Source organism: Echiichthys vipera, assembly GCF_963691815.1.
Source record: "Echiichthys vipera genome assembly, chromosome: 2".
NCBI lineage: Eukaryota > Metazoa > Chordata > Actinopteri > Perciformes > Trachinidae > Echiichthys > Echiichthys vipera.
In genome coordinates this window covers 13,587,830-13,613,758 of record NC_139827.1, presented here as the reverse complement: position 1 = coordinate 13,613,758, position 25,929 = coordinate 13,587,830, and the positions used below count along the sequence as shown (strand labels likewise).

The 25,929-nt window shown below is 39.4% G+C and overlaps 2 protein-coding genes across 2 annotated transcripts; one reads left to right on the top strand and one right to left on the bottom strand.

The window, feature by feature from the left end:
- Window positions 1-438: 438 nt before the first annotated feature.
- gucy1a1 (guanylate cyclase 1 soluble subunit alpha 1) lies at window positions 439-8,713 on the bottom strand (the record flags this gene model as incomplete). The annotated part of the gene is made up of 8 exons (XM_083929099.1): window positions 439-577; window positions 876-1,030; window positions 2,387-2,530; window positions 3,862-4,347; window positions 6,584-7,299; window positions 7,400-7,482; window positions 8,130-8,197; window positions 8,474-8,713. The coding sequence occupies 8 exons, from the start codon at window positions 8,711-8,713 to the stop codon at window positions 439-441; spliced, it is 2,031 nt and encodes a 676-aa protein (XP_083785225.1).
- Window positions 8,714-17,375: 8,662 nt separating this feature from the next.
- On the top strand, window positions 17,376-23,448 carry ufsp2 (ufm1-specific peptidase 2). The gene is made up of 12 exons (XM_083923925.1): window positions 17,376-17,464; window positions 17,675-17,765; window positions 19,044-19,227; window positions 19,315-19,381; window positions 19,877-20,031; window positions 20,155-20,347; window positions 20,744-20,890; window positions 20,991-21,155; window positions 21,846-21,970; window positions 22,056-22,132; window positions 22,887-23,011; window positions 23,104-23,448. Exons 1-12 carry the CDS (start codon window positions 17,462-17,464, stop codon window positions 23,188-23,190), a joined length of 1,419 nt encoding a protein of 472 aa, XP_083780051.1. The 5' UTR covers window positions 17,376-17,461; the 3' UTR covers window positions 23,191-23,448.
- Window positions 23,449-25,929: the final 2,481 nt, after the last annotated feature.

The window sequence follows — 25,929 nt, the reverse complement described above, 5'->3', positions numbered from 1 at the left end:
ACATTGAGGATCAACAGCCAGAATGTATTTCCATAGCATATTATGAAAGACAATATATATTTAATTCTTTACAGCAAACCAGAAGCAGCGACTGACTTGTTATGCCCTTTTTGGACACATTTTGTGTATTTTGTACCATTTAAATATCAAAATTAAAACAGTCAAAGAAAGCCACTTTATATCATATCAATTTGCAGAGATTACTCATTATGGAAGAAAAATTAAGGAATTGAGTATTTCCCTGTGCTACAACTGTACAAATGGTTAATTGTATAGAGACAAGACTCATGTTTGACAGCAAACTAACACATCTGTAATTAAGCAGCTGCAAGAGTTTAACTGATAGACAACATCATCAATATCTAAACAACCCAAACCACAATATTCTGTGTTCACTGGTACATGAAGCCTGGTTTTGGGTTCTGCAGCAGCTTGACCTCATTTCATAGTCAGTTTTGGAGTTTTGAAGGACGCCTCCAAAAAGTAACAAACACCAGGGATGTCTTCTGGGAAGTTGGCCGGAAGCTCCTGTCTGCTCCTGGCAACAAAGACAAACTCTGGCCGATCCTTCAGCAATCTAGGACAAAGAGCATACAAATAAAACATAAATCTAAAAACAATGCCGCAAATGATTTGACACAAGAGGAAACACAGTATTCTTTTAAAAGTTAAATTTCCTGTCAAGAACTCTTTTTTTCTCTGCAACAACTGGTTCTGGAGACAAATGATATCATACAGTATTGGCTTATTAAAATCTAACATTTCCTTGTTTTTGTGTCTTTCAGGCAAAAAAATGATGGATGGATGGATGGTTAAGTTAGTAGTTCAATTCTAATGGAAAGCGCAAGAATTATTTGCATCTTGTGTTACTTCACCTGTGGGTTGTCGGGCTGATGTTGATTTTTCTGGGCTGGCTGCCGGATTCAAACTTGTTGGCCAGTGTGACATTGTTCCCGAAAAGGCAGTAGCGTGGCATTCTCACCCCAACTACACCAGCCAGTACTGAACCAGTGTGTAGGCCTATACGCATCTGAGGAGAAATGCAATAACATTTAACATGATTCAGGCTGCTGTAGTGCTATTGCAGTGCATAAAAGCCTTCCACTTCCACTTTTTGAGCCATATCTGACAGTAGTTTTGGTACTGGCACATATACAGATTCTGCATTTCCTCAGGCATCTGAAAATGTTCTTTTTCTCATTGTCAACAAATTCCATGAAAAGCAAAAACAATCCCACATAAGCCACTCCAGTCGCCAGAAAAAAGGGTGGGATGTATGTTTTTGCAAACCAAAGAAACGTTGATATGAAACTTTATTTGGCACCGTCTTGCATCTGCACGATACACACCAGCCTTTCAACTGAAAGTAAACGGACATAGTTTAACGAACCTCAAACTCCACTCAGGGAGGAGGTTAGGGTGGAGGGTTGGGTCAAACTCAACAAACATATCTATTTTAACCTAAACCACAATCTTTTCCTAAACCTTAACATGTAATTTTGATACCTTTAACCCTACCTTAACATTAATAGTTTTTATTTGTATTCAAAACCTTAACCACATTAAAACTCGGTAGAGCATCAAAAGTGGAAAAAAAATGTCACACATGTAGATAGAGTTATTTGACAGGTTTCTTAAACATACATGACAGGCTGATCACAATGACAGCCTCTATTCAAGATATTTAAAATTGCAGAGGACTAAAATTCACAAAAAAAGCCTTGGGGCTTTTTTCCATTGTGGTCCTCTTTTGCAGAACAAGATGGCAGATTGAATATGAAAGTGTCAAGCAAGAATTACATTAAACTTAAAAACACAGACAATAAAACATCAGGCATTATAGGCATTACCTATAAATCGTTTAACAACCACTTCTTATATATTATTTATCATACTGCTATTATTAAAAATAATGAAAATATCCCCAAAATACCCAGACACTTTTTATGACTGCATATTTGCATCAAATGGAAAACTCTAACTGTCTTTGGCATATACTGTATATTTTAAACATTACCCTGTCATTTGCCATTATTTACGTGTACTTAGATCAATATTGTAAACAAATCATTCATAACTTTTAGTTCCTTGATTTGGTAGCTTTACATTAAGTATTTGTAAAATTACAGTAACATGCGTATTGTAGATACTCTACTACTTTGATTAAAAAACTGGTTAACGTTGTGCTAAATTGTCAACACATATAGACTTGGAAAAAAGTCCCTTAATGGCAGCAACGGTTGGAGTACGTATATAGTATAAAGGATAATTTATTTTCAAATGAGAGACTTTTCCTTTTAAATGAAAACTTAGATAGAGTTTTTGTATGAAAACTCGTCATCAAGTTGAATAATGAGTACAACACTAATTGATACTTGACCGTCACCTGTATTGGGTCTCCAGTTGGTGTCATAACTTCGTCTGAAAGCTCCATCATCTTTAAGGCCATGAAGGCAATTTGGACGGCGTGAGTCTCGCTCTCCTTGTGCAAGCCACCAGCTACGCAGTACGCATCACCAATAGTCTCCACCTGAATACAGCAGATGATCATTAAAAATGATTTCTAACCTCGCAACTGAGACGGAGAAAAGAATTTCAACAGCTGTCACGTGCACCCTCCTTATTTATCAGTAAATCTATACAGTGCTCTAGTCTTCAACCTGAAAGTTTAAACTTCATTAAAAATCGACTTCACCATGACGACAAATTACAAATGTGAAGTGGATACTCATCAAAATCTCTTCGCAATCTGACTTGTGCTCCATCTTGCAGCAGAAGACAAAGGGCAAGAAGCTGAGGAGTAATAAAACTTAAATTGTAATAATACTTGAGCCCTCGTCATATTAAAAAGTCCACCAGGTTTTTTTTTCCTACTGCTTCTTCGTAATGTTAATCTGGACCGGAGAGCACTCGACAGCTATGTGACAGAGACAAACGGAAACTATTTTTAGGCTCATACATGTGGAGTGGAAACAGGGTCCTGAAGGAACCTCTGACTTCCTAGCGTTTTACGAGATATTTGTCAAACACGCTGCTCTCCCTGTTATGCTTCCATGACACTTTGATTACATTATCCAACCTCCCTGTAGATTAGCAGCCTTTGGCAGACAGTAGGGTAGTTGGTTGAGCTAAAGTCTGTCTGTCCTTTGAACCTGTTGAGGAATGGTGTAGTACTTTGTAAAATTAAAACTAAAATAAACATCAATATTAACGTCATACACCCTATGCTAGTACCCAATGTACTGAATTATTTGTCAACAGACAGAAAAGTGTATCTGTTAGCCACTGTGGTTGATCTTTACGTACTAATAAATATTTTTTTCCAGTGTTATCAGCAGCTTAATTTTCCTTAGAAAGAATATCAGTTAAAGGCAGATTTAGGTGTTGTTAGTAAGCTACAGGTGAGGTTGTGTCTTTTATAATGATTCTGGGAATTGTTACAACTAAAAACATTTAGCAGAAAATACTATTTGCAAGGGTGTAAATTAAATTCCAATGTGGTAAAATGCCTAAAAACTACCGTCACTCTTTCTTAAAGTGGATTTAAAAAGATAGGATGTTAAATCTGACTCAGTATTTAGCCATCTTCTTCACACTTTTCCTTAAGAAACATAATAGTCTGACATAATGGCAAGATTGTTCATCTACTGATGGTGCTCATTTCTAAACCTTTGATACTGAAACGACAATTTAAGGTTTTTTGACAATACTGTATGAACGTTACTGTCTAATGTCAGCTACTTCTGAAATACTTCTGAAATGTCTCATATATTCTCAATTCGGCAGTTGCAACATAGATAAAAATAAAGTATATAGGCCAAAGCATGCTCAGCAGCATACTCTTATATTCTATTAACCTACCTTATAAACATCGAGCTCTCCACACTCGTGGTCAAACCTGGTGTACAATTCACTGAGCATGGTTATCACTTGCATTGGGGTACAGCGTGAGCAAACGGCAGTGAAGCCTACGATGTCAGAGAAGAGCATTGTAACTTGGTCAAACTTCTTGGCCTGGACGGTTTGGCCCTGCCACAGCTGCTGTGCCACAGTGCCGGGGAAAATGGAGAAGAGGAGGTCCACTGTCTTCTTCTTCTCCTCCTCAAGTGCCTGGTGAGCATGCTCCAATGCTGCCTTGGCTTTCCCCAGGCGCTTCTTCAAACCATCCTGGGCTTTGGCCTGTTCACCAACCAGCACTACATCGCGCAGTGCGTTATGAATAGGGATGTCTGACAGGTAGAGGCCACGGCCTGTTAGCTCCTCCAACTTGTCCACACACGGTGAGCCCAAGAACAAGATGGCATTGGACTCTGAAACATAGATCATCTGACCTTTAAGATCCATGAGCTGAAAGGAAAAATCAGATGATGAGAAGAGTTAATTTGGGTGGATTTTAGTAAACTTAGTTGGAATCATGTAAATGTTGGGCAGAAAATTGGTTAGGATTTCTGTGTAGGCTACACCCTGGAGCAAAAGTCTTTTATTATTATTAGTTATTTATTCTTACTAAGGACACATTTCCCACAGCCAAAAGAAGACACAATGTTTTCTTTCTCTCACTGGCATGTGTGCACTTGTAAATAAACAATAAAAACATTATAAAAACATTAATACACAATAAACCTTTGACATAAAAGCCAACTGGTCAATTGTGTGGTATTTATGAAAGTGCAGCTGTATGTAGCAGACCGTCAGCCACAACAGTTAACAGCAGTCACAAGATTTGTTTATGTTCCAGTGGAACAGAAATTTAAAAATATCTCATCAAACTACAACAACTATTAGAAAGATTGCCAGGAAATCTGTGTACAAACGTTCATTATTCCCAGAAGATTAAACCTAGTGACTTTGGTGATCCTCTGACCTCCTCCAGGGCCGCCATGAGGTTGACATTTGTAGTTCAAAGTTAAATGTCTCTATTACTATTGGGAGGGCTGCCATGAAATTTTGTGCGGACATTTGTCTTTGTGAACTTACTGTAGATGATCTCCTGACCTGTCATTTAGCACCATCATGAGGTCAGAGTTATTTGTCCAGTACTTCAGTTTATAAATAAATAACTTCAAAATGACATTCCTTCAGCATCAACTGTAATTTGTGTCTGCAGCTAATTTGGAAATATTAACACGATTACTAGAACTTCGATTAGATGAAATGAAAAACACTAAAAGATTTAATAACTTGAATTGTATTAGGATTCTGTGGTAAAGCCAACTGCTCTACTTTGCGGCACATACTTCCTTATATTTAGACCTAAACTTTTATCGCTTGTTTCTTTTATCACAGCCTCACAGAGCCACAAGCATGTCTGTAAACGACTGTGGAAACACACAAAACGACTTAAGAAATGTATATGATATTCATACACCATTTGGTTGTATCAGGCTGCTTAGTCTTCTTAACTGTCATGACAACAATAGCTAGGTAAAAGTACAGATACAGTCAATCATGCTCGTGCATAGTTGACAGCTGAATAATACATGAAACCCAGATGAAACTGAGAGACTGAGACACCTACTGATTTTTACTTGTTTTGAGGAGCTGTACTAGAAATACTGAAAAAAAAATATTGGCTGGTATTGCCAGCACACGGCTCTCACGAACAATTCCCCAATACGTGAAACGCCAACGTTTTTTTCATGGCCACACGTGTCCGGACCAACTATCAAAACAAACAACAGAGAATCTCGACACAGAGGAAGACTTCGTTCTCTGCTCAGGGCACCATTACTCCACTATATCGTTCCATAGAAAGAGATGTTTGCTGCTATATAAATGCTCTGATTGTTGAGTACAGACCCTTTAATTGGACTCTGTAGCTATCCCCAAAGCAATTTCAGTCAAAAGCAACTGGACTTGGTTATTTGTCTAGGAAGACGTTTCAACTCTCATCCAAGTGGCTTCATCAGTTCATGTACGCATCTGATCAGGCTGGGACTGGTCCAACTAACTGGTGTGGAGATCCAGGTATTTAACCTCTCACAAGGCCGATGATGAGAGGTTAAATACCTCACTCTCCAAACCAGATAGTTGGACCAGTCCCAGCCTGGTCAGTTGCGTACACAAACTGATGAAGCATCTTGGGTAAGAGGTAAAACGTCTTCCTAGACAAATAACCAAGTCCAATTGCTTTTGACTAAAATTGCTTTGTGGATAACGATGACCTGGACCAATGATAATATTCACAGGCGGACTCTAGCTACTAACAGAAAAGTGTTATAGTGGGTGGAAGGATACTGCTGAATGTTGTTATACCACTGCTATGTTTACTCAATGATACCTTTTTTCTTCCCGTCATGGCGACCAATTGCTGAGCACCCTCACATAAATAGTACGAGCATGGCTGTGCCTTTGATGGATAAAATGGTTTGACATTTGCTTCTGATCTCCGTTGGGGGTATAATGTTGATCTCTACCTCAGGCCAAGTGCACCAGAGTACAACACTAATAAGCTCGACTGCTTATAAATAGCATCATTTTTTTTGTCTATCTTACTACCAAGACAACAACCAGAAGACCTTTTCTGCCTCATTAGTCAGTGACGACACTTTTTAAGTTATATCTCCCAGACATGTTGACATACCTTCCCTGTGTTCTCTGCGATGGAAACTCCATGCTTGATCCGAATGATAAACTGTGTGTTTAGCATGGTCAGAATACCTTGAAAGGTACATTTGATCTGGGGAGAGACAATAGAGAAGTGTTCTAGGAAGGTAGAAGACCGCCTCAAGCCATCCTTCCTGAACAGCCTCTTCCTGAGACCGTGTCCTATTTGTACCAGAACCAAGTCCTGGTCCAGGATCAGATGGAAAGGGAAGATGGTGGAGAACAGAGAGGTAGGAAGAGTGCCAGCTGAGGTTGCCCGCAGAGGACTTGGGCTCAGATTTTTAGCATCCTTAACTACAACTGTGTACAGAAGACTGGGCTGCGGGCTGGACTGCAAGATGCTGTCTTTAGCACCGGGGGGGTCCATCAACACATCCACAGTGGTGTGATACAGCAGGCGGGCAGCAGCTTTGATGACTCCAGGGAAGAAGAGCTCAGTGGTCGGGCGGGGGTTGAAGAAATAGACAGTAAGCAGACCTGCATCCTTGTCTAAGCACAGCACCGAAGGTTCGTTTACACAATCCTCTCTGTCCGGGTTGGGCGGCGTGCTGCTCTGTTTTAACAAGACATTGAAGCTGTTTAGGAAGTCTTGGAGAGCTCCCCCCACCACCCTCAAAATGTGTCCGTCCTCCTCATAACACATGCTGAAGAGCTCCTCGCCAAGAGCAACTCTCAGAGCTTCCATCTGGATTGCTGTCGGACAAATGAAGGGAAACAGGTGAAGATGTAAAGCCCACAATACAGAGAATTTTAAAATAAAAATGACACATTTGATCTAAAGATTCGGCATTACCTGTTTTGGTTGAGTATATGTCCATCATTTCCACTAAATGTTCATCACTGCAACTCTGATAGTCTGTACAGCAAATTATTGGACTGCGAGACAAGAAATATCAGTCAGACAAATAAACCTCCCTCTGGACCATATTTGTTGTTCAATACATCAGACTAGAGTTATTTTCAATTATTTACAGTTAATCTGCTAAATATTTTTCTCATTTAATTCGTGAAAATGTCTGTTCTAATTTCCCAAAGCTCAGGTTTTCCAATATTTTATTTTGTTTGTCTGACCAACAGCCCAACACACACACATATTCAGTTCACTATCATATATGACACGAAAAAGAGCTGCAAAATCACACATTTGAGAAGCTGCAACCAGTGAATGTTTGACATTTGAAGAATGTTTCATTATCTGCTTGCCATTTTCGATAACAATGTGTTTTTCGGCTTATTTGGAAGGGGTGTCTCTCTACCTCCGGGTATCCATAGCAGCGTGTCTGCATCACACCTTATTGTTATCATTAATATCAGTCTAGTAGTGAGAGCAGCAAGACAGTCTACATTTGTGAGGGATAAACAGGGCCAAATGAGGCCGTAACATCATGGGAACATTATTGTTATTAGGGATACAAGATGTGCAGTACAGGCCTATTTTACATCAGCAGGAGTATTTGCAGCATATAGGAGGAGTGTAGCGTATAGTAATTGGTGACAGCTGTATTTAGAAACACACGAGTTACCTTTCAGAGTTCGTGCTTTGATCTGATAGTCTCATCATTCGTTGGAGGGCAGTGTGCAGCCTTTGAAACTGTATGACAAAGTGTTCAGCGAGTTAAAGGTCGTCGTCTGGCAAGACTGAACAGTCGATTTAACAGCAGGAGCGCCCACTACCAATAATAACGATAATAATAATAATATTTTTTTTTTTTAAAGCAGGATAACCATATCTCAAGATAAACAGGCACGATGCCTGTGCGTCAAAGCAGACATGCGACAGAAACAGAACTGGAGTCCAGATGTTTTTCTTCATAAATCCAATCATAGTTGCATGATGTAAATATTAATAAATGTATTTTTAACTCACCTCGGGACATGCCAATTTTCGTATGCTCTCCCCAAGAGTATGAAGGTTAACTTTGGCTCTGCTTGTCTTCTGCTGAGGTAGATCCTCACCTATTTTTCCGTGCACGTCCTTAGAAATAGGCAATAAATCCGCCGCGTCAGTTGAGCGCTTCTCAAAGTCTCCGAGCTCATTATTTCTGGCGCTGCTGGAGAACGGACACTCTCCAGATATCTTCAGCTCTTTCAGCTTGGCGCAGAACATCTTCCCCGCTGTATAATCTCGTGGCTCTGCTCTTCTTATCTTGTTTTGGAGGGAGACAGTCCTGGTCGAGCAGCTGCGGTTCCTGGGAGAAATTCCATCATCTGGTGCACGCTCATCCAGGATGGCTTCTTCCCCTCGACCCGCTGATTCAAATGATCAGCCCCAAAGCCAGAGAACACATACAATATTCATTGAAAACTGCACGGGCATATGATGGCAGTGAACTATCGTTACCAAAAGCCAATGAGAAACTAGAGGGAAAAAAGCACTAGGCCAATCCTTGCGCAAGTGGGGTTGGTGTAGCTGAACAACCTATCAGCAATGAGAAATTATTTCGAGGCGACTACTCGCATGCAGGGGACTTTGTTTTATTTAGAGCAGCCTATGGACTGATCATATACAGCCCGGTCCCCACATAAACAAATCATCATATTTCTATTATATTCAAATAGGACTTCAAGTGCAGGTGCCTGTAATGCTCAATAGTGTGTTTGTCTTTAGGCTCATTGACTTTCCCACTATATTCCTACAGAAAATTAATGGATTACTTTCTGTATTTAATATGAGTTTATTGGATATTTTTTGTAGTTTCTCTCTTTCTCTCTTCTCTCTCTCTCTCTCTCTCTCTCTCTCTCTCTCTCTCTCTCTCTCTCTCTCTCTCTGTCTCTTTCTCTCTTGCTCTCTCTCTCTCTCACACACACACACACACACACACACACACACACACACACACACACACACACACACACAAACACACACACACACACACACACACACACACACACACACACAGGTGATAGTGCAACAGGTTCACAAGGTCATCTCTGTAAAGAGACCGTATGTATCCCCTACAGGACCAGCTCCTTCAGCCTGTCTTGCTTGTCTTTTAGAGAGCTTCTCAGTCAAGTTTATAGGCCTTCTGAAAAGTCACACAAATAAACACTAATCATTTTTTCATCACTGGTATTGTTATTATTATTTTTGTAGGGCTGCAAATACCAATTATCGTTATTGTCAATAGTCACTGTGAAACAACAACAATATTTGTAAACCCAGAGATATTAAGTTTATTGTAAAAGACTAAGAAAAGCATGAACCAGAACATTTTGGGGCATTTTGAGCTGTGTGAAGGCCATAGACTGTATAAAAAACGGACGTAGCCTCTCCGTCGAGGCCCGTTCTCTCAACTTGATCCAATCGTACTCGGCTCTGGGAGCCGCCATCTTGTCAAATGTCAACTCCTCCTCATTTTCTCCTACCAAAAAAGGGCATTGATGTGACATTGGGGGGAGGGAGATACTTCCATCTTGCTGAATTAGCCACATTAGCACCACCGCCCGAGAGCTAGGCTAACAGAACACGTTACTAGATAAACGGGAGTAGGAGTCATTGTTGAGATTTTTTTCCGGGACCGGAAGGGAACTGGAGTAATTTTTTAAAATTTCCTGTGTCTCTAGCGGAGATTACACAGGCTGCGCGAGTCGACTGCAGGCACTCCTGTGTCAGCCTAGTGCGAAACACACTGGCTGTGTAAGTCAAGTGCAGGCAGCCACCATTTATGTTTTATGATTTAAACTAATACTCCAAAGGCCCCTGACCAAGTGTCTGTCTTTCACATGCTGAGTGTGAGACTGTGTTGGATATTCAACACAGTACCATGCCCATAGACTGTAAAACAACGACCCTCACGGCCGGAATCCTCCCGAGGCTCCAGATTAGCATCTAGTGTATGTGCCATCAATAGTAAGCTGTATTGCAAGTCATGGTGCAAGTGCAGCTATTTAAACGGCATAACAGAGCTAACACGTTGGTACAGTTGATCGGGGGCAAACCATCTTGTCACTTATGGTAACACCAGCACACGAATGACCGCAGTCCAGGTCGAGATGACGTAGTTAGCGTGCTAATCCTGACAACTAGCTGAGGAGAAGTCAGGGCCAGGGGCTAACTGTCACTCAAGAGGCTGTGCCCCTAATTATTCATAAACTTTAACCTCCAATAAAATAAAAACTAGCCTGGTCCAAAGAAATTCACCCCCCTCAGTGTTGTCATGGAGATATGACCTAAACATACAGACTCAAATGTTTTTTGTACCAGGCCGTAAATAGGTTTAATTATGCTGTGAAAACGGTCTATTTAACATGGGGGTCAATGAGAAACTGCTCTATTGTGCAAACTACTCCTAGTGGACACTCAGAGAACTGCAGTTTTTGGCACTTCCATATTGAATCAACCAGGAAGTCATTGTGGTGGGGGCTTGGTGAAGGCTATTAAACTGCCAGAGATCACTTGAGGCAACATTGTTTGGGTCTAAAGGAAAAAAGTCTGTGGTTGTGGCGTTAGAAAGAAGTGAGGTTACAAAACCTTTAGCTTCAGGCTACATTAGCTGCTACTAGCATATCATCAGTGGTCATGCTGAATTGTGGGTAATGTGCTCACCAGGCTTTGTGCTAATAGCACATGGGAAAAGTTAGTCATCCGGGGTTTTTGCCAGAAATCTCTTAGGTTTATGCAAAGAAAAAACCCCTGCTTGGTTAAGTTTAAGAAAAGATAGTGTAAAGGGGTTAAACAACCCCATTCTGGCAGAAATCCCTGAATATTTCTACTCCCTGGTGACAAGGAAGAAGAAAATGTGAAATTGATTTTTAGAACATCCTGCTAAAAACAGTAACACATTTATGTGCTTTATCCTTATAAATAAATGAAATAAAATAACTACAATATTCACACATTTTCTACACTAACATGTCTGTTGAGTTCTTATATGTCACAGAAAACATGACACTTTGAGTTTAAGTGCAACATGAAGTGAATCCCATCAGTTTTATTTAAGACTGTTCAGGAAATACTTCAGTGAGGATTTTACATGTTTTGGTGATCATTTACTTAAACAGATTTCCTTAGCCATGATCAGCCTACCGCATGGCTTGATGTCCTTGTTTGGTCTGAAAATAGCATTGCATAGTGTAACATAATAAATCCATTCAGAGCTTAAATAATGAAGGACTTTGTCATTTGGGAGTGTACTCATTTCTCGTAGGATAACTCTGGATAAGTATGCTGCTTACATTGGCAATCTTTCAACAACAAGGCCCAGGAAGTTTCCACCATATGACAACAAAAAGTTTATAGGTTAGAGATTAAAAGGCAAATCTTTTCATTAGATTTCAGAGCGGCCACACTCGATGCAATTCATTAAGCTGTTAATCCCTGTAAGATGGAAAAATGCCCATTTTGAAATGTGCTATGTGTTATTTTATCAGTGACAGTTTCATGGTGCATAATGTTAAATGATGAGGTTGTTGTCATTAAAGACTGAATAAGGAAGGTTAAGGGAAAATAGCTAAATATGTCCCTCTAAAAAAATATTTGTCCCCATGATGAAGTTCCTAGTTTTCCTTTATCTGTGCTACAGTAAAATCCACATTATAGCCCAGGTGATTGTGTGAAAATGATGTTAATTTTTTTATTAAAGCGTGAAAATTGGTTTGGAGCTCTAAACATTTTCGGAAATGGAGCCATCGCAAAAACGTCTTACTTTACTTGGCACCGTGAAGAAATTATATATTTTGCATCATATCTCTTGAACCAAACATGACAACACAGAATAGGTCATGACAGACATCACTTATTTGAGCTGACGTTTGTTTCCTACCTGGCAAAATCTCCCAGCAGCGGACAGAGGGAATGGGCTGTAGTGTTAGAGAACTAGCTTTAGATGAGCCACTACCTATAAAACTAACTTACTGTAGCCAATGTTATGCTGTGAATTAAATTGTGGGGTATGTAAGTATGAGCGTGTTGATCGCTTTTGTAACTTTACTGTACAGTTTAGCCACCAAGCATTAGCACAACACAACATTGTATTGTAATTATATAACACTGATATAGTGGTTTTTAGACATTTTACTACGAAAATGTTACATAGTTTACCTTTTTAAATGAAACCAGTTCTGTCTGAATTCATACAAAGTTTTGACCCTGGGATTTTTGCTTTTTTACTCCCACAGATGATTGGTGATGACACCTTTTCTGCAACACAAAACAGTTGCCAAAAAAGTATTATCAAAAATTGCTGTAACTCTGTAAGCCCAAACTTACTAATGGAGAAAATGGGATCTGCTTTTAGACACAACCCTAAAAAAGCTTCATAAATCATATTATTGTTAAATAAATCACCATCAATAAACATACTGAAACCATACAGGCCTGTGTCTCCACAGCATCTGTAAAATTGTATCATAGCTTATTGAGATGTTTTGTAGAAATCATGTATCTACTGTTCTGAGTAGAATCCCCTTACTTCCTATTACACTTAAGAGGAGGTTCATTGAGACTGAGTTGTTGCTTGAAGACCTCACAGTTATGACAGGGCTAACTTTAAACCTGCTGTAAATGTGAGGGTCCTGTCAAACATGTCTACTTTTAGAGGCCAACTGAGCTGATAAAGGTTGTTAAACATGCTCACATCCTCTCACTTAACACAGCAGGACACATTTGCTTAAAAGCACAAGATAATGAAGACCAAAATAAATGAGGTGAGTCACCATCTGATTTCTATGTCCTAAGTTATGACAGCAAGGTAAAGTTAATGTAGAAATTAAACCAAAAATGTTTCGAATGCATGCTCTTTTGAATTTGACAAGGTAATGCTGAAGTCACTGTGCGACAACAATTATTATCAAATAGTACTCCAGATTTCCTCTTTCAGTGCTTTTCCATTCAAGAGGTAAATGCAATTGAAGCTGCAGTGATGTCTTGAAGCAGGTCTTGCAGGCAGTCCTCGGGTCTTGGTGACCCACCTGCTTCCTCTCATCAGGACCCAGAGGAGGTGGCCCCAGCTGCACTGGCATCAGCAAACCTCTTTGTCATGATTATCTACAACATGGGCCTTCTGATCAGTAACAAAGTGGGACAGCAAATTAATTTTTCGAGAATAAGTCAAGCAACACAAGACTTTGTCTTGTATTTTCTCCGACGTGAAGAGTAAAGATGAAGGAGAAGATGATGAATTCTGAAGCATCTTTCCTACAAAATGAGGAGTACAAAGCTAAGGATCAGCATCAATAGATAGAAAAGGCCGTAGATGTGAAGACACAACATCTTCATAAGCGTATTGTTCACAGAATTGAACCTAAGTCCTTCACATGAAATCCTGGGATGCTGTGCTGCAAGAACGGCAAGATGTGGGGAAGGAGGAGGCAGCTCTCATCCAGGACTACAAAGAAACATGAAGAGCTTGTGTAAATGGTTAATGTCCACTTTTTTCTTTTTCCTATATGTTAAATTAAGTTATTTGTTGTTATGTTTCTCTCTATTTCCTTGTCATGTCTTATAGCCGACTAATCAAATGATTAATAATAATATATTTTTTAGTATAAGTATTGTTGTTGATTGATAGCCATCTGTCTCCCAAATGGGAACTTTCATCATCATCACTCTATTACAGTATTGCACTTTAATAAAAAAAAAGAGCACTAGAGGGCTAAAAAAGTATTTTCTTTTCTGCATAAACGCCTCTGTTAATATGTAAGCACGGTATTTTAATACAACAAATATTTACGCACACGTGTGTAGGTCTTCCCAAACTCTCCTTAGGTTATGTCTCCAAATTGGCAACTTTCCGTACAAATGATGGCTGACCGTGGAGTTTTGACATTATCTGATGGGCTTTGAAGAGGTTTTAGGGTAGCATAACCTCATCCCACGAAGAACCATGAGCCTTCCGCTGGTATAAGAACATAAAGAGCACCGAAACACAGTAGACAAGGTTTGCATTAATGGTAGTGTATATAACTTTGTTTACATTGCGTGATATAGACAAATAAATAAACTGGTTGGAGCTTGATTATTGTTTTAGTTGTGAAATACCTGTGCACATACAGTGACCGGTAGAAGCTTGTTTTATCAGTGTGAGCACACAATATGATCCCTCATGTTTCACTGCTCTCAAGGAACAACCCCAGTGTTGAGGTTGAGTTGGAACAAGACTGACAGAAATAAAACTCCCTCCTTGGATGTCGTAACCTAACAAATCCAAATATAAACTTTGCTTATGCCCATATGATGAATGTGCATTTGTAATGTGAGTTTCCATAGTGCTTGCCATATATTCAGCCCCTGCACTTGTCAAAAGCTCCTGATACTCTGTTTATTAGAGAGATAGCTAATCTCATCACAAATCAAGCCCAGCAGACTAAGTCCACAGGAACTCAACAGACATGACTTCAGACAGTTACAATGTATATACTTAAGCTGCACTCAGTTTAACAAGAAGAAACTTTTTTTCAGGCAGCTTGCAACATTCAGGCACATAAAGCCTTTTAAAAGATACAGTAAATTATTGGTAATGTTGCATTTATGCACTCTAGCAGATTTAGCAGTGGGTCTTTTTAAGCACTGTGGTTTAGAACTGGTCAAAAAAAACAATGATCACATCAGACAAACTAAAAATGTTACTTTACAAAATGTACTATACAATGCAGCCATTACATCTGTGTGCTCATGAGTGCACACACTACAAATGAGCCAGTGCATGGGCCTGTCAAGTGTGTTTATTCACATTTTAACTGACAATCTGCTACATTCAGACAATTGATTTTAGATGTTTGTATGAGGTGGGTTATTTCAGCTTTCAGTACTCCTAACAAGCTCTTGATGATTATATCCAGAAGCACTGTTAGAACGAAACATGACTGACCTTAAAACTACCTCATTTTCAGCTCTGCCTCAAGGCATGTGCTTTATTACCAGCCGCAACAGCGGTGCTGGTATTGTTTTTCCTTTTGCGAGTCTGTGTTTGTGTGTGTGCACCATTATGGCAAAATGTGGTCCTGGAGACACCTAAAGTGGGAACTACTCCAGAGGCGATGTTGAGTATTTTTTCAGGTCTGTCTGTCTGTCTTTGATTAGATTTTGTCACTGCAATAGCGTAGCAACCATGCAAGATACATTCACCCACAACCAATTTGGTGTTGCGGCTGGTGTGATCCCAAAGCACAATTGTATCTATATTGTTCTGATAAGTTCAAATAGTTTTGGTGGTGATGTTTCCTGCAAGCGATAATAGTTAGAAAGCTCCAAATTTTATATGCATAGCAGCTACATCAGCATCTCAACCGGCTCACCCTGCCTGGCCTAGCATGCATGGCTGACATGTAATAGCCTGAGGCAAACAAGCAATGCACCAAGAAACTGGGCTTTATGTATTACGTAGGTCTCTTTTCAGGTTCCTTAAATTCTTTGTCCTTGTGAAAAGAAATATTAATATTAAATCCATACTAATAGCTGGGCAAAAATATAATAATGTTGACGCATGTTTTCGAGTGTTGCATAATAAGGGTGACATGGGCACTGATGCTGGAATAATCAGATATATTATGCCTCACTCAATCCTAGTAAAGCAGAACCAGCATCAGTGATGCATTACTACTGCATGAACAGCATCCCTACAGGAGATTTTACAGTGCACTCATTAGCAGTGAGTATTATCCACTGGAGAGTTTCTGGAGCTATATCAACTTTAGGAGTTTTTTTTATTATTATTATTATTATTATTATTATTATTATTATTATTATTGTTGTTGTTGTTGTTGTTGTTGTTATGCCAAAAATGAAGGCCAAAGTGCTTACCATTCTGGCATGTAAAAATCATATTACAGTAGCCTACAGGAGACTGGAGTCTGTTTGAGCCTGTTTGAACCCATCCCCTCTGGCAAATCCCACCATAAAAACAAGTATTGCAGAGGAGGTTTGACTGACAGTTACCGTTAGCTGTTACCATTACAGCTGAGTTAACATGAAAGTTAGCTTACCAATCAAGGAGAAACGTAGCGAATTCGGCGTGCGTTTTAATCAGAATCAGAAATACTTTAATAATCACAGGGGGGAATTATGTTTTAATGCCGTTGAACTCCATTAAGTCCATTAAGTGAATGCTTGGCCTATACTGACTGTTGTTTCTGCCCGTCTCTGGTCTCAGCTGCAGGATTGGCAAACTCCATTTCACCCAGTGTCAACCTACAGTAGCTGCGCCGAACAACAGACAACCCTGGCAACCACACAATGCCGGCCGCAAAATATCAATTCATTCATTCATCTTCAACCGCTTATCCCGGGGTCGGGGTCGCGGGGTTGCTGGAGCCGATCTCAGCTGACATCGGGCGTGAGGCGGGGTACACCCTGGACAGGACGCCAGTCTATCACAGGACACATAGAGACGTACAGAGACAGACAACCATTCACACCTACGGGCAATTCTAGACTCATCAATTAACCTAACACATGCATGTCTTTGGACTGTGGGAGGAAACCGGAGAACCCGGAGAAAACCCACGCAGACACGGGGAGAACATGCAAACTCCGCACAGAAAGGCCCAGGCCGGGATGCGAACCTGGAACCTTCTTGCTGTGAGGCGACAGTGCTAACAGTGCTAACCACTACACCACCGTGTAGCCAAAATATCAATTCAGACTAAATATATTTTTTATAGAAAAACAATACTTTCATTCTGTACCCCTCACGGGTGTATTTATTTCTTTTTATTTATTTTTAAATATAGCTTTTAATGAAGATTGTTTAGAACCACTCCTGTAAAATCCTCTCATTACGAGTTACCCTGAATGCAACACAAGTGGGCGGGGTCAGTGTGGTCCAATAGGACGCAGCAGCCAGAGACACGTTGAAGTTTCCTGCAACATGTCAGCCTCCTGCGCCTAGCTTGGTGATTCACAATACTGAACTCCACGATGGTAAGTTTACTGATAAATTAACAATAACAAAACCTTCATGTCCCTTTTTGTTCAGCTGTATAATTCACTTCATTACTACCAGCTGACGGCACATCCTCGCGTCCTTGCTGTGGCAGTCAATACGACCACAAGTATCATCAACTTCAACCATAGAAACTCTGACATCTGGTTCTCTTTCTGTTTATTTACATTGTTTTTGTGATATCTCAGGTTGTTACAGACTCACAGTCTTCAGACACAGAGACCATCCTTCGTGTCAGGGGGCCACTGGAGTTAAAATTTCAGCTGAACAGCACAGATGGTATGTATATAGACTTTTGCGGCAATACATTTGAGCGTGGTGGTTCTCAAATGCCAATCAGGATTCTTACAGGTGCTGGAAGACTTTGAACATCCTTGGATTTTAATGTAGTGTTTTCAAGGTTTGCTTCAAGTGCTTGAAACACATTTTGAAACAGGAACATTTGTCCCTTCTGTAGAATTATGTCACTAAATGTTATTTTGGTCATTTATAGTGCAATGGCATCTCATTTAATGTGAAGAAGTCAAATAATCAGTATGCACTGTATCTGAATATGTAATTTACCACAGCTGTAATGTGCTGTAAAAGCTTGAAAATGCGCTTGAATGAATTTGACTTTAGAGAAGGTGTAGGGACATTGGTTGATAAGGATTAAAGAGGTCTCAGTCACACGTCAATCAAGTCACTTATCTGCAGTATAAGCTATTGTAAATAAAAAAGATAATGTATTAGTATCTGTTGGAATTAGGAGTTGTGAAGGAACAGATTGGATTTGGATTTCCAAGTGACTTGAGCCACTTCAAGTCTAAGTCATTAGGTCTCAAGTCCCCATCTCTGTGTACTAGCATGGTTTTGGTGCATATTTTGATCACATGGGGGGGTTTCTAACTGCTGTGTCCTTCTCGGTTGCTGTGTCGTCATTTACCGCCAATCCTCCACAATCCCGATATATAACACTTCCTGCAGGACTACAGCAGGGATTTTAGAGATCCCCAAATCCCCCAGTGCAACCACCCACCTCCTGGATTATTTATCTTATCAGTCGCAAGAAATGTTTTCATTAATACACTTTCTGTATGAATGTAACTGCTATAGTGCAACCATAGTAGTTTGATGGCAGCTCCTTGCTTCCTAGACATTTTGATATAAATAAATCTTTGGGAATAGAAGTTTTAGCTGATTCCTCACTGATCCACTCCTTTAGATTAATTTCGAGGTATACTTTTGTCATTCTCTACATTTACAGTACTCCTTGTACAGAAATGAGAACTGTTTCTTTAGGGATACGGTGTACAAACTAGAGTAACAAACAGGTTTGGAAGAAACAATTAGTGAAGACAGTGTACCAAAGTAAAATTCTGATACTTGTTAGAAAAGTGCGGTTTCACATAAAAGAGTTTGCACCCATTTCATTATGTGTTTTAAAATGGACCAATAGATAAAATATGTATGGCAGCAAGAATAATACAATACTAGCAGGGTATTAAATCTAGTGTGTAAACTCTGTAGTAATTGGTTATGAACTGATATTGTCTGTATGTGTGTCTTTTCTTTAAGCACTGCTCATGCACAAAGTCATCTCGAGAACATTTGAGACGCTTCACTCTCAAGTGAAATCTGAATCCTGTGTTCTAACAGTCTGTGACAGTCCTGTCATTATTTGGCCAAACAGAGGTGTTTATGCAACACCTGAAGAAATAAATCCAAACACACTATGTGAAGATATACATCAATGGATTCAGTAAGTTCACTTTCCTTTCTCATAAGGGATCATCTGCTTTTTCTTTGTTTTTCCAAATTGTGATTAAGGTTGTTTTTTTAATTTCAGAACAGATGAACAAGAGAGCGCTGGCAAGAGATCTGCAAAAAAGAAAAGCAAAAAAACTACATCAGCTGTATGTACATGTTGTGTTTATGGAGACCGTTTAATTCTTATGTAGCATGAACTGTCCTTACAGGGGAATGCACAAAACACGTTTTCTCCCCATGTGATTCACTGGGAATCTGCCACAGCACTATGTGAGGGGTTTGTTACACAACTCCAGATCTACAAACAAAAAATATTATACTGACTAAACACAAATTAGAAAGGCTCAAATTTGAATTTACAGAAATTAATATTTACAGTAGTGAGGTATATACATGATCAAAGATTGAAATTCATATTCAGTTTTGTTTCAAGAACAGTCAGATACTCAGCTTACTATCAAAGACGTCTGAGAAAAACCGCAAATGCTCATACTGTATATGAAAAGCTAGAACCAGGGAATGTTTTGCATTTTTGACTTAGAAAATGGCAAAAAACAAAAATTGATAATGGAAATAGTCACAGTTGTCTTTATGGTGTATGTGTACTGGTGCTTGAATGTAAATCCCCCCTTGTCATTCAGAGTGTCATTAATCTTCGCCTGATGATGGAGGCGACAAAGACAGGTCCTCTTTCAGCTCCGATCCTCTGCAGAACAGTCCAGAAATCCCACTTCCTGTCTACAACTCTTCCCATGGACTGCGTTGTCCGTATCACCTGCAATGACACAATCAAAGAGTATGTCTTACATTAAGAATATTTCATTTTGTATTACTGTGTCAGTAAACTTGAACTCACCACCAGCCACTACCATGACGACTTGTGCTCACATGGTGAAAGATTTTTCTTCTGGTGTTACAGTGCCTTTGAGCGCCTGTTGGAGGCGCTAAGTCATCAGCTACGTGAGATGGAGAATGTGATCCTGCAACACATGAAGGGGACGATGCTGCTGGTACCTGAACCGCTTCACTTCCTCCTTCCAGAGCCAAAAGGACTGGTGACTGTGGTTTACCCTGCAGGAGTGCCTGACAGCCAACTAGAGACACAACGTAAGGTGAGAATCTTTAACATCCCAACATTTAGTTCCCCTGACGTCAAAATGGTGACTTTGTTATCTTAATCACTTCATCAACATGTACTCTAGCATAGATATGAATATTTGGGCACAGGTAATCCAACTGTTTATCCTGCAGTTTACCTAGCAGGCAGTGGAGCAAACTCATTGGACCTGCATGAAACTATGCCTTGTTCAAAAACAGAGCATCACGTTATACATCATATAATTCAGGGTAACCTACCCTTTCTATCTGGTGCAGTGTAAAGTCAGTCACAGCCATTAATTGGATAATGTCCTGGATGTTTCTTTTAGTAGACGTGACAATAATAAATTTTAGGGCTTCCTTTAATATATTTTTTAATTTTATTGTAAACAAATTCTCTGTCTAAGTAGGAACTGCATCAACAGTTTGAGCTACCCGATGACTGGCCCTATTTTAGAAGAGCCAATGCTTACCACTTTCTCAATGAGCCCTACAAAGACGGCTACCTCCGAAACCCTCATCTGGTCCTCACACATCCCACACTGGACAATGGAAAGGTACGGATAATCACCACATTAAAGTCTGTCAGACCTAATCTCCTCTTTTTGAAGATGGATTCTAAAACATAACCTTGTTATGTGTGTGTGTTTTCTCAAGGTGTACTCGGTCCAGGGGATCTACAGCTATCACCACTACATGCAGGACCATATGGATGACAATGGCTGGGGCTGTGCTTATCGCTCTCTCCAGACCATCTGCTCCTGGTTCCAGCAGCAAGGCTACGTAGAGCAGGCTGTGCCCACTCACAAGGAGATCCAACAGGTATACACTGTAGGTCAAAACTAGAGAACAAAATTATTAATACTTGATTTATTCTGAAATACTGCTCTTTTTTTACTGTTCAGAATTTGATAAGACTATCCGCTTCAGTTAAATTTGGAGGAGGAAGTGTCAGAGTCCAGGTCTAAACCCCATAGAGAAAATCCTTGGCGACAAAGTAATGTCTAAGAAACCCACTACAGTTACTGAACTATGGAAGAGACTGAAGAAGAATGCATCTAGATCAAACCAGAGCAGTGTGAGAAACTAGTGATGTCCTGTGGGTGCAGATGTGCTGAAGTCATTCAAAGCAAGGGCCTCTACACTTCCTATTCAATTTTGAATCCTATGGCCCTTGAAAACATTGTTTAAATTTTCTCTTCTGACGCAATGGTTACTGTTTCCTAACTTTGCTCACTGTTTTTTTTTTCACAAAATAAAGGTTTTTGTTCAAGTGCTTTTGTCCATAAAAAACATGCTAGTACAGCAGTGGTACAGCCACAGCTGATTTTCTATCAAATACTGAACAATTAAAAATAACATTATTTCAGAATAAATCAAGTATTTATAATTTGTTCTCTTATTTTGATCTCCAGTGTAGTAGTGGTCCTGTAAATATGATACACTGCATAACTGTCACAGTACAATACAAATGTCCAAATGGCTGCTTTTAATGAGCTCTCACCTTTCCAGGCTTTAGTGGACGTTGGAGACAAACAGGCATCCTTTGTTGGATCACGTCAGTGGATTGGATCCATTGAGGTTCAGGCTGTTCTGAACCAGCTGCTTGGGGTCATTTCCAAGATCATGTTTGTGAGGTATGCTGTGTGGCGCCTACCCCTTGTGTGTACTGTGGGTACATATTATTTGGATTAATTTGATAATAAATGTCTCTACTCTTAGTCAAGGTTCAGAGTTGGCATCGAAAGGCAGAGAACTGGCCAACCATTTCCTTTCTGAAGGGACTCCCATCATGATCGGTAAGCTGGATGTATGGAGTATTTCTGAACTGTAACTTAACTATGTTACATGCATGTGGGCCTTAATTTCACTTAAACAGCTGACACAAACTTTAAAAACATTTGAGTATATTTGTTTTTCCCTGTTTTTATTGCATTTTTCTATGGAGCCATGGGAGTGCCATTAAAAAATAAACTTTGTAGAAGAATAAAAAAATGAATGTTTAATTATAAAGATGAATTAAAATAAATGTGAAAAATAATACAAATGCTTATTATTATTTTAGATTGTATTAGTCGTTATATTTCCACATTTTTATTTTATTTATTTTTCATATTTTTATTTATTTTCCTATTCTTTAATTTGTTCCTCTTTATATTTCCAAATTTCTTGTTTGTTTACAGTTTTTTTTGTTTTTATGGCACATGATATACTCCATCTATTTAATTTTGAGTAACCCCCTGTAAGTCTGGTTTTGAAAGTCATATATAGAAATAAAGCTTATTATTATCATGAACTACATTTATTGTTATACATTTTTATACAATAGTAAAAAATATTCAGCTAAAATATGGTTAATAACCTAAACTAAAAGCAACATGTAATGGATAGATGGTTAAAAAATAAAATATTAACTGACCCTTAAATACAAATATACATGACTTCTTAATTCCCTAATTCAAGCACAGCCTTGGTAAAAATGTTTAAAAAAATGTTCCCAAGAAAGCTAACTTGCAAGCTAACCTTTCATGTTACTGTTTTCCTATGTTGCAGGAGGGGGAGTTTTGGCTCACACTATTCTTGGCGTGGCATGGAGTGAGACTACCGGGCAGATCCGCTATCTCATCCTAGATCCACATTACACAGGAGCAGAGGACTTGCAGGTTATCACAGACAAGGTAATTGTTGCACTGGCTTCATTCTCTCTACAAAGTACACATTTTAAAGTACTGTACAGGGATGAATGTAGTGTGTATGTTATCGTTCACAGGGCTGGTGTGGCTGGAAAGGACCTGATTTTTGGGATCAAACTGCATATTATAATCTGTGTCTGCCGCAGAGGCCGAAGGTCATCTGAGCTCTCGCAGCCTTTCAGACGCTCATTATCGGACAAATCCAGAAGCCTGGACAGAGGAAAAGACTTGTATCAACAGTGGAGGATTTCACTGATTTTGTTTGATTACATTAAAAGCATTTGCAAAACTTTAGAGTGATAATGTAACCTCGATTTATAGAAATGTGCCTAGCAATTTGAATAGTTTCTGTATGTTAAATTCTTGTAATTTATACTTTTACGATAAACTACTATTGGCTGATCACCAAAGGCACAACTGGAGAAGGAAAATGTACCATGTCATGACGTGTATGTTCCTATACTTGCTATCACTTAATAAGACAACGGCTGGTGAAATATGTATACATTAAAGGCTATTCAGACATGTCTTTCATCAGGGTCAACAGAGTTTTATCATTGATTTACATATAATTTTACAAAGAATAAACTGTACAGTATATTTAGTCCTCAATTTTCCATCTTTATTATTATTTTTAATTAGAGACTAGAGCTGAAATGATCAGTTCATTAATATATTTAGTGGATAAACAGAAAATGCATCTATTTATTGTTTTGGCCATTTTTCAAGCAAAAAAAATCCCAAATATTCTCTGATACTTTTCTCTGTAATGATGTGTGTACACTGTTGGTCAGATGAAGCAAGAACAGAAGACATTTTTGGGCTTTGTAAAATTATAAATGGCCTTTTTCACCATTGCATGACATTTATACAGACAGTAAAATATAGTTAGACGCAGCCCTACAGACAACCAAATAACACCATCCCAAGCATCTATTGAAGGATTATCGTTAAGTATTTTGAGTAAACAGAAGTCTATACTTGTTCTTATGTAATATCACAGTGCAATTACACTAATCCTGATTTAACTGAAGACCCCCTGGAAACATTCGAAGGACCCCTAGGCGCCCCTGGTCCCTACTCGGAGAACTACTTGTGTAGAGAAGAAGCTGCTTCGGAATGCAGCCTGTCCGACAAAGCCCATCATTGGAAAACAATTACGCCCTGTAATTGAGTTTTCACAACCAGCCAGACACATAAATGCTTTTCTTCTCACCACTAGGCCTGATAAAATGTTGAATTTTCTTTAAAAACTTTAGAGCTTAGACTGGACGGTTCATTTTGCAGAGACTTTTTGTCACTCTTTGTGATTTCTTCTCCATGGGCTGATTGTGCAAGTATGGGACTGCCACATTAATAAACCCCCATTCAATCCCCATCTCGACCCATCCTGCATAGGCATGTAAATTCTGTGACAGTGACCAGACACAGGTTTATACGACAGATTCACCGAAGTGCTATTGTCATACATTGGCATTTCATTAGTGCGTGTCACTTCTAGGTCTAACAATGTTATTAAGAGAAAACCCGTGACAAATTATAGTGTCAGGGGACGCGCCTTCAGATAATCCCCTTTCTTGGTAATGGGTATGCACTAGGGGGAGCAGTTACTTTGGCATAATAGATCCCCGAGGCAAAACTAAATGACCTCTTGTCTATTCCCCTACCACTTCTGATTCTTGATATGTTTCAGTAGTTTAAACCTTGAGCTGACAAAGACAAATTACTGCAGTGTAAGTTTTTAATTTGGTTTCTATGGAAGCCCATTTCCGCCAGTGTGATGAAAAAATAAAAAAGATCCTATAAGTCATTATAATGACTTAGTAGCTCAAAATGATAAGAAAGCCTCTCAAAATAATGAGAAACTTTATTTTAGTATTATTTTAAGATACTTAAGATCTCACAGTGGTGTGAACACACTTTTTGAAGGGTAGGGGTGAAAACGAAAAAAAGAAGAGGCACATATAGCGTCCTCTTCACTGAAAAGGGCACTTTAGCACACGTTTTGGCTCCTAGGGCACTTTAGCACATGTTGTGGCTCCTAGAGGGCACTGTAGCACATGTTGTGGCTCCTAGAGGGCACTGTAGCACGTATTTTGGCACCTAGAGGACACTTTAGCACACGTTTTGGTTCCTAGAGTACACTTTAGCACACGTTTTGGTTCCTAGAGGGCACTTTTGCACACGTTTTGGTTCCTAGAGGACACTTTAGCACACGTTTTGGTTCCTAGAGGGCCCTTTAGCACACGTTTTGGTTCCTAGAGGGCACTTTTGCACACGTTTTGGTTCCTAGAGGACACTTTAGCAAACGTTTTGTTTCCTAGGGCACTTTAGCACATGTTGTGGCTCCTAGAGGGCACTGTAGCACGTATTTTGGCACCTAGAGGACACTTTTGCACACGTTTTGGTTCCTAGAGGACACTTTAGCACCTGTTTTGGTTCCTAGAGGGCACTTTAGCATGCATTTTTCAACAATTGGGTCACGAGGGAGGGCGACCGCCACTGCTTCCTCATTATTTTAAGAACAGTTCTCATTTTGAGATACTAAGTCATTAATTTGAGATATCTTTGATTATTTCGATATACTAACTCAATATTTTGAGATACTAAGTCAATAGTTTGAGATACTTTCTCATTATTTTCAGGTTCTAACTCATTCTAATGACTTAGACGATGTTTTTTTTAATCACACGTTTTTTTAAATAGGTTTCTCTGTAAGATAATGCACAGTGGAAATTGGTGCTGACATACGAGATCTGTTGGTTTTAAAATAAAATCATGAATTTTACGTAACAGTTCACGTACACGACTCCCGCAGAGTGTCTGCACCAGAGCAACCGTTGCCAGGAAGTGACGTTGTCTAGTGGTTACTAGGCACCATGTCACGCTGGGAGCAGCCGGGC